The sequence below is a fragment of the Nicotiana tabacum genome, chromosome 2 (genome assembly GCF_000715075.1).
Source record: "Nicotiana tabacum cultivar K326 chromosome 2, ASM71507v2, whole genome shotgun sequence".
Lineage (NCBI taxonomy): Eukaryota > Viridiplantae > Streptophyta > Magnoliopsida > Solanales > Solanaceae > Nicotiana > Nicotiana tabacum.
The window spans coordinates 99715376-99725104 of record NC_134081.1 but is presented as its reverse complement, the minus strand read 5'-3'; the positions used below and the strand labels follow the sequence as shown (position 1 = coordinate 99725104).

At 34.6% G+C, this 9729-nt stretch overlaps 1 protein-coding gene across 3 annotated transcripts; it reads right to left on the bottom strand.

The window, feature by feature from the left end:
• Positions 1–670: 670 nt before the first annotated feature.
• Positions 671–7666, bottom strand: LOC107801082 (plant cysteine oxidase 4). Of its 3 annotated transcripts, none has more exons than XM_016624350.2 (7): positions 7521–7666; positions 6570–6936; positions 3451–3553; positions 2578–2723; positions 2303–2450; positions 1278–1484; positions 671–1187 (listed from the first exon to the last, which is right to left on the bottom strand). In XM_016624350.2, the coding sequence occupies exons 2-7, from the start codon at positions 6615–6617 to the stop codon at positions 1069–1071; spliced, it is 771 nt and encodes a 256-aa protein (XP_016479836.1). In that variant the 5' UTR covers positions 6618–6936; positions 7521–7666; the 3' UTR covers positions 671–1068. The 3 variants fall into 3 exon arrangements, with proteins under 3 accessions (XP_016479836.1, XP_016479837.1, XP_016479838.1); XM_016624351.2 differs by having other exon boundaries at positions 7450–7575; XM_016624352.2 differs by lacking the exon at positions 3451–3553 and having other exon boundaries at positions 7521–7665.
• Between the last annotated feature and the right edge of the window lie 2063 nt (positions 7667–9729).

The window sequence follows — 9729 nt, the reverse complement described above, 5'->3', positions numbered from 1 at the left end:
ACAAGAAGAATTGAAACTGTGTTTAACAGAACAGTTAAAACTACATCCTTCCCCTTCACCAAATTGCACCTAACAAGCAGAGCACATGCTAAGCTAGCTATCTGTAAAGCACTTCTAGTAGGCCCTTGTTCGTTTCTGCGTCGATTATTTTGTCCAAGAGATTGGATAAAACAGGATAATCAGCAATGCAACGGCAAACATAATTTGAAAAATCAAATTTCTGACACTTCTTACTTTTTCAAATTGTTCACCATTTTCATATCATGTATGTTGTAGAGTTTACTTCTTGTACATTTGTACTGCTATCTCACACAAGCACACTTGTTTAAGAATGTAACCAACTTATTTAACTTTTAATTAAGTTAGTTAAATAGGAGTCAAACTAACTTTTATGTTAATCTGCCCCAGCACATTCAATCTGCAGTTCAAAAGCTAGATGGAAGGCCGATAAAAAAACGCAATCAAATGAGCATAATTGAGTGTTAGTGGTATGACGGAAACATTTTGCTGGAAAATATTTTCAAGATCAAGTCATTATATGGTATTTGTTTGTCGGAAAATATTAAAAGAGGACAAATGACTTCACTTAGGAACAGAAATCATTTTCCTATTGCTTCATCCAACATTGAGACATTCCAGCTGTGATACTCAAACTATTATCAAGAGACTAGTAAACAAAATTTAGACTCATCATTTGACAAACTACCCTGTGAAAAATTGAACCAAGTTCAAACAAGCCAAGCTTCCCTGCTCAGTGATTGAGGTTTCTATATATTATTATGTGTACATCATTATCGACCCAAATGGTCATGAAGCAGAATAGCAGGCACAAGCCTAAGCAAGCTGGTTTGTTATCGATCAAAACTTCGGAGAATTGTTTATACTCAGTCTAACCATTAACTAATTTAAGGTGAGGTCAGTAATTTAATGTATGGTATAATGATATGTACACCTCAAATGCCCTACTTTCTGACCAATACAAGTCATTATTCTCATCGGCTGAGACATTACTACTTAATCTGAATGCGTAATAAGAGTTGATGGATAGAACCAAAAGAATGAAGCACCTCAAGTTTTGATGACACGGCCTCTGTATTGCCCTCTACGGACGACAAAGTCATCGGGAGGTTGAACTTCTTCCAACCAAGTCACATCTGAGAATGTCACTCCATCCACCTCAAGCTCACCTTAATAAGGTGTAAAAATACTTTAGCTTTTTAATATAATTGAATTTCATATCACATCTATCTGCGCAAAATTTCTCACAGTGCAATTACCTGGTAGATCTCCTATGGGAGACCTCCGGAAATAAGTGCAATGTCGTCCATCCTCAGAAGAGTAAGGTGGAGAAAGGATGTCAAAAATAGCACATGGACTTATGGCTTTGAAACAATGGATGTTGCCTCCAGATGTAGGATACAGAACAGTTGTCCCACACGGAGCTGTCATGTCACAGTCTTTAACAAGCTTTGCCGGTCTAGTACCTGTGCAACACTAGGGGTTAGCAATAGAAGATAGCAAACACCGATGTGTGTGTATGCATGTACAACTGTATATGAATTCAAGAGGAACGAGAAGAAGTAGCAGTAAAATCCTCTAATAATAGCCCCGGATAAAATATTAATGAAGAAAAAAGAAAAAACTAAGCTCATAAAAGTGACTCCTTCCTGTTGATATAAAATAATTGCTAGTATCTCTCTAGTCATAAATCTTTCGTCACCCAGTCGTAGTCAACTATCTACAAGTAATATAGTTACATACACAACATTCTCACATTTTGCCTTCCCGCTGAAGCATCGGATACAAAATTCTGCATAAGATGTAACTTGAACCTTGATTTTGCAAGTCTACTCAACTTAATATAGTGATTATTAGTAAAAGCAAGCACAACTACATGATTCTGGTTGAATTCTTAGAAGAGGAGTTTCATTAGGCAAAAATATGCATGTCATGAAACAAATACATGATTCAGAGTTATCTGAATCATGTATTTGTTTCATGACATGCATATTTTTGCCTAATGAAACTCCTCTTCTAAGAATTCAACCAGAATCATGTAGTTGTGCTAAACAGAAGAGATCTACGGATAACAGTAAAGGCCCGTCAACCCAAGACAACATAACCAGAACAAGAGAGAACCTGCTACCTAATTAGAGATAACTTAGGAGAAAACAAGCAGTAGTAAGGCCTCAAATTAATGGCACACCAAAAACATCTCATGCAAAAACCCTACGTTCTGCAATGAAGTGTAATTACACATCCACCAAAGTATATCCTGGACATCTACTTAAATAGTACGTACCTTCCGTTAAAACCGAAGGACCTGGAATATCAATCCAATCATAGGCTTTCACGTGAAAGGAACCATATACCAGCTTACTTAAGACAGTCATCCCAGGGTGGTTGTGTAAAGGTATGATAGAGGAAGGTGGCATACAAAATATCCCCATCTGTGAAAACATCAAAGAGGATAATCACAAATTCAACAGTGCAGCTTTCATATCTCTACTATCGGATATTATTCATCCACATTCTCCAAATATCAGCACTCCTATAAAACCATTATGCAACACTTACAGAGAAGCTGTCACATTCATGTATGTGCAGGTATTTGATTGGTGGGGGTGACCGTATTCCTCCATTGCGGTCATGCAGAGTACCATTCCAACTCCGCACAAGTTGTGCTTCCTGCTCAAGACCCACATCAGAAGGCTTGATTTTGTCTGAAGCAAAATGAATAGCCGAATGTAAGTAATGTAAGTCATTTCTGGAAGCATAGGCCAAAATGAGTCTGAAATTCACGGGAAGGCCAATAATCACAATATTGACATTTCAACTCATGGCCAAATAAAGTTATTGTAAGTGAGATTTTGGAGACTAAGGAAGAGATCCGGAATCATATTAGTGGGAAGAAATCGCCCAGTGTTTTTTGCCAATGCTGGGATTTGAACTGATACCCTTGGGTGACAATGGTTAGACACTCATCCCTTAAGCTTGTTTAGATTCCAGCAATATTATTCAGATACTCCATTAGTCACAATCCACCAATGGCGAATGAGAAGGATCAAATGTGGTTTCTTCACATAAATCTATTAAAACATATTGAAAGCTGCTTAAAGTTCAGTATCAAATATACATATGATTGATAGTCTCAGTTACCTGTCTCAAAAAAAAATATACATATAATTGGCAGTCATTCCCTTGGTCCATACTTTGAAGAAATAAAAGAGAGAAAATATGTACTGAAGAGTTTGGTCTTCATAAAAATATATACTGAAGAGTTGGTGATCATGGAATACAAATACAGCTATTTATAGGTGTGAGATACAATCCAATCATCCAATTAACCATTGAGGGACTAACTTCATACAAACATTCAACACTACTCCGACAGCTTTTAGCACCAAGACTTAACATCTTAAAGACAAATAACATAGGTTTTTAACCTACCTATATACCAATTTTGCCACCTTTGATACTCTAATAGTGAAGCGCACCAATCCCCTTCCTTTCCACTTTCAAGTCTCTCTGGTCTTAAATACATCCAATATTCCTGCACCTCATTAGTTTCATCACATAAGCTCTATATCCCCACCTGCCAATCTACTCTCACCAATGTGGCAAACTGAGTAATGCTTGCATAAATGTGATGTATTAAAGATGCAACTGCATTCATATTGCTGAAACAAAATATTTGAAAATCCCCTGTAATCAAGAAGCCTAATACTCCAATTAGAGCTACATTTATTAACTGGCTGAGAGCCTAGAAATTTTAAGGTGAGGTTCAGAGCTGCGCAATCGAATACAAACTTGTAAATCAGAGTAATCAAAGATGAAAAGTGTACAAAAGCGCCAAGAAGTAGAGAAGCTTTATTTGCAAAGTGCAATTGAAGTAATTATTTTGAAGAAAAAAGGAATTGAAAAACCCATAATTAAATGAAACATATGAAGTAAAAAGCATGAGTAATTAAGTTCAAAAGTTATTTTAAAACTCCTGAGTTAGATGTAATGATACAATTTTTCACCAGCTTTCTTATATTAAGTATCAACTTTTTCCCCAATAAGTAAAACACTCATTTATCAAATTTTGTTAACAATTAATTTCACTTTGCCAACTGTATTTATTGTTTGTACTGCATTGTTAAAGGCAAAAACTATCAGCAATAAGATGCATGCACTAAGGTACCACTAAGGGAAGTGAAGTGCTCAACCAGATCTTCACCCAGCTTCAGGGCGTACGCACACTCAAACAAGCCTTAAAGAACATTGTTATAATTAGAATCTAGGAGAAGAATTTAAAGTAATCGTGAATGAACATTGCTACGAAACAATTTATGATTTTACGAATAGATGTCTTATTATTCTTGAGCAAGGAATGATGGGGAGACACTAGTCATATCTGTGGAACCTTGCACTCTCCCCATTCAATGCTTCATGGGTGACGCCATAGGCTATCACAAATGGAGGCTACAGATGATCTGCAAGAAGGACAAGGAAATTTGGAGGATCACATCACTACTAATATTCTTTGCATATTTGGATAGAGAGGAATTCCAAGCCTCTTTTGTCGACAATAGGAGTGCATTACAGGTAGAATCCTCCTACCTAAGAAATGGAAGGGGGCAGGGATATTCTAGAACTGTAGAGCTGTGAGTTGCAACCTACACATTAAGATGCCAATGAGTTCAAAATTAAAAAAATTCTTTGTTTGTCGTTTTTCTCATTCTACATTTATTGAAACTCTGTGTATTCAATTTCAGTAGTAGAAGAAAAGGACTTGGCTCCAAAGCTATTTGTAGAGCCCAATTCCCACTTTCTTTTTCTTCTTTTTTTCCTTCTTTTTTTTATCAGTAAGCCCAATCTCCTATTCTAGGTAACCAAACCTTAGGAAGAGCCACAAACAGCACCATTATCATGACCTCAATTCAGTTAGAATTGTAATTAGTTCACCCAATGTTGATCAGCACCCACAATCAGCCCTATGTTTCCTTCTGGATGTGTTTCTTTTCTCTAAATCATCCACCAGCCTAGTCCATACCGAAACTCTTCCTACGCATCCAGGAAGATTACCATCTCTCAGACAACTTCCCTTCAAAAGCAGTATGGACTGTTCAAAAATCAGATTTTCATGCTATGATCACCAAGATTCTCCTTCATCACAGATTTAGACGGAGGTATGAATTGATATATCATGTCTGTCCTAAGTGGTAAACATAACAGCCTAAAATCTAAAAACTCTGATTGACAATGAAAAATGAGTAACACTATCACACAAAAAAAGATGAAATGAACAAAGATTCTAAAGAAGGGGCAGGTAAGGTGGATTTTTGTCTAATGTATCGAAAAAGCACATTAAAGTTATTAACCTCACAACATGCACAGCCAACAGAAAGCCCTAGCACAATTGCGTTTTCAGATCTCCTAAACAAATGGTCATTGATTTCAAAAGATGATATCAGCTTTTGAACATGAGATATAGATTTGCTTATTAATATTCTTGAGTGGTATAAATTCTCATGCCTACTTTTACAACCTAATATTACTAATGCCTTAATATCATAAACGGGTTCGAGCCGTGGAATCATCCACAATGCTTGCATTAGCGTAGGCTGTCTACATCACACCCCTTAGGATAAGGCCTTCTCCGGACCCTGCGTGAATACGGGATGCCTTGTGCATCGGACTGCCCTTTTTTTGTTGTTGCATCTATCAAAACTAAATTATATTCAAGAGCAGCTATAGCGTCCAATCTCGAAATGGCCAAAAAGATAGTCACTCAAATAGGTTTAGGAGATTCTAACTGAACATAAAACGGTATATTAAAATTTACCAGATGATTTTCCAGTAAACTATTTTGTATCACATCTAGAAGAACTTGACTAAACAAATTAGAAGACAAATAAAATAACCATTTAAACCGCACGGTGGTTCGAACTTTATCGTTTGGTAGCCGGTTAGAGAGGAGTTATCCATGTATTAAAACTAGGATAACTTTATACATTGTTTGGTTGAAAGGGAAAAAATAATCTCCACATAGAAACTAGCATAAGTTATACAATGTTTGGTTGTTTTTTCCTCTTTTCCACATAAAATGTAGCATTGCTAATACAATGTTTGGTTCATATTTTTCTTTTCCGCATAACTAATACATGTATAAGTTATGAGAGAATCTATGTATTATTTATGCAGGGTAGAAGGTGGAATAATTTATACATGTATTAGTAATACTTGTATTAAAACACAAAATGACAAGAATACCCTTTATTCAAACTTGTATTTTTTTGTTTAAGAATATATATTTAAACTATACTAACAATTTTAATAAAATAAAGTAAGCTAATAATAAATAACACTCATATTACATTTATATTACTAATTTTTATATAACTACCGCATAACTAATTCCAACATAACTCAACCTAAACTTATCCCTGCATAACTAATACATGCATAACTAATCCCTGCATAACTAATACCTGCATAAGTCTAACCGGCAACCAAACGACCCCTAAATACATACTACAATGTTTAAGTAAATATTACACAGATTAATTAACATAAAAACATACCCAGTAGGGAACGGACTTTCTCGAGAGCATCTTCTGAAACCGGTCCATTAGGCGAAAGTGATGCTTTACAAGCGTTATAAAGCTTTTGTACAGCTGGCATGTTCCGCAAATCGAGAATCGTTATACCCACCGCCTATACAACAAAACTTATCTTACTGTGGCTAAAAGCTTCGAACTAACCCAAAAATTTTCCAGCCTGAAGGGTCCTCTATTTCCCGAAGACCCCTCAAGAACAGCCTTTCAAGCAGAAGACCCTTCAATAGCACAATTGGGCACAAACTGGACTGTACGATGCAAACCAAACCGATGATTACATATCCATGTGTAGCTTAACTGATACAGTTCTATACTCTATTATCAATGCCACCTAGCAACAGAAGAAATTACCATTAAACTCGATAATTCTGATCCACAAAAAATTCTTGCTTTCAACAGTAAAAAGAATTTGGAAAAAAATAACTTCAATATCATATTTTCATTTGCAAAGCCCTAATTCCAAGCGAAACAGTTACAACATGCAAAAAAAATCCCTCATAAGCTAAAAAACAAGTGTAATTAAAACCGAGGTGCGCTAGCTACAGTACTCTTCACCAGCAACAAAATCTGGATATGAAATTTATCGGAAAATGAAGACTCAAATTTATAAATTAAATTAAAATAGAAGAAAGCTTGAAACAAAGAGAATTGAAGTAAGTATATTGCGAGGGAAAAAAATCGATGTGTGTTCAGTAGATGAGTAAATCAATTGGAAAAAATTTATATAAAATATGTGCAACAATCGAAATGAAAATAGTATTAGAGAACAAATTACAATGAAACTGAAAAACTCAATAAATTGGACATGAAGACACATAAATGGAATACACAAATCAGTAACTACCAGGTTTAAACAAAACAAAAGAGTTATAGTAAGGATTGTCTGAAGAGGAGCAGGAGAGGACAGGATCATACAGTGGGCAGGAGCACAGAGAATCGAGAATGGAGGAGGAGGAGGAGGAGGAATGAGTTTGCTTAAAAATTGTTTTCTGGGCGTTTTGGCGGATTCGGGGCTCCGCTATGGGTCGGTGTTCTGGATATGGACTTATGGTGCATACCCTGTTTGCCCACTCGGGCCGGCAGAGAAGTAAGGTATAATTAATCTCAGGATTAAATTTGAGATGATTTTATCATTACAATATAACTAATTTTAGGATTATAATATATTTTTATTCCTATGAGAGGGTGGGATGATTAATCCTGGATAACTCATTTCCAACCAAACGACCTCTTAGGGCTCGTTTGGCATGAGAGATAAGGGATAATTAATTTAGGAATTAAATTTAAGATGAGTTTATTTCACGTTTGGTTGAGATAAAATCGGGATATAACAAATCCCGTAAATCGCGATTAGTTATTCCGGAATTGTAGTATTTTTTATCGTCATGTTAAGATGGAATAATTAATCCCGAATTAATTAATAATAGAAAATTATTTTCCAACCAAACGACCATTTAGAATGATTAACCACGGTTTCCGGTGGAATAACAGAAGGGCCATTGTTATTCTCCATTTTCATTTATTTACTTAAATAACAAGACAAAATGGATTTCAAGACAAGGGGAAAAAAGATAAAATAGATTTCACATCAAAAAGAAAGAAAAAGAGGGGAAAAGGGTAATTGATGATTTGATTCATGTATCTAATTGATTCATGAATCATTTGTCAGTCTTACAATTTTTTGATCATTAATGATATAACACGTCAAATATGGAATCGAAGTGAAACTAAGTGATTACCTAATTGATTCATGCACCTTTTGAAAGAATATTTATAGCCTATTTGGCCAAATTTTCTTTTTGGCCTAAAGTATTTTTTTATCTAAAGTATATTTTACCAAAAAATAAGGTGTTTTGTCAAGTTTTTAGAAGAAAAAAAGCATTTTTAAGGAGAATTAGAAGTAGTTTTTGAGAAGCTGAAAAATGTAGCTTCTCTCCTAATGCACTTTTTTAAGAAGTACTTTTGAGAAAAATACACTTAGAAGCAGTTTTTAACAGCTTAACCAAACATTAATTACTGTTCAAAAGTATTTTTCAAATTAATTAGCTAAACACAAATCGATTCTCACCAAAATTACTTTTTTGAAAAATACTTTTGAAAAAAACACTCTCAAAATAAGCAGATTTTAACAGTTTGACCAAACAGGCTATTAGTCCAGCAGATTGAGAATTTGGGTAAAAAGTTAGTACGTAGTCGTGCGTTAATTTTGTACTTTTTTATTTTTTATTATTACTTGTTATTTTTTTCGCATCGATTTTCTTGTTATCTTGTTGATATTATTGCTCATTGCTATTACTTTTTTTTGTATCCTTGAGCATAGAACTATCAAAAATAGCATCTTTACTTTAAAATAGGGATAAACTCTATATGTACGGTATCCTTACCGGACCATACTACTAAAATTACACCAAATTTGTTGATGTATTCAGTTCAAGAGACTATTTAATGTTTCGAAGCAGAAATAACGAGAAGAAAAAAACTGTACGTACCTCGATTTTCTATCCAGAATGCTGGCCATGTTTCCTGTCTTATATGCCAAAAAAACTAAAGTTTGAACTCTAAATCCTGTGTTCGGAAAATAAAGTACGTGCTATCTTTTATGCATTTCACCTACTTTTACCCCATCTCATATCAAGTTGAGCGCAAATGCAAATCAAAGGATATTAGTACACTCTTTTTCAATTTAAATAACGTACTTTTTTTATTAGTTTGTTCTGAAAAAAATATTATATTTTTATAATTAAAAATAATGTAACTTAAACTCTTTATTTTATCCTTAACGATAACCTTTTATAATCATACAAATGTCATGGCCCCACAAAGTTTTTAGCCTTTAAGCTTTTAAGACCACAGGTTTCAAAAATCTTCTTTTTTTTCTTAAAGTTCGTGCCGAGTCAAACTACCTCATCTAAATTGAAATGGAGTATAGTATTATTTAGAAATGCAGTAGGGGTGGGCATAAAATCCGAAAAAATGAATTCCAAACCGGACCGAATTAATTCGGTATTTCGATTTCGATTTTTCGGTATAATTCAGTATTAAATTTTTGGTATTTTGGTATAACGGCACAGTCCTCGATATTAGGATCTTGAAATTTCGGTATACCGAAATACCGAATTTTTAA

Bases quoted from the DNA above. Each gene is read 5' to 3' on its own strand.
- LOC107801082 (XM_016624350.2), bottom strand. From the start codon at position 6,617: ATGGACCGGTTTCAGAAGATGCTCTCGAGAAAGTCCGTTCCCTACTGG. The intron at 2,724-3,450 runs GTAGGTTAAAAA...ATTTTGCTTCAG, and splicing joins GTGGCAAAATTGGTATATAG to ACAAAATCAAGCCTTCTGAT. The intron at 2,451-2,577 runs GTAAGTGTTGCA...ATGTTTTCACAG, and splicing joins ATGAATGTGACAGCTTCTCT to ATGGGGATATTTTGTATGCC.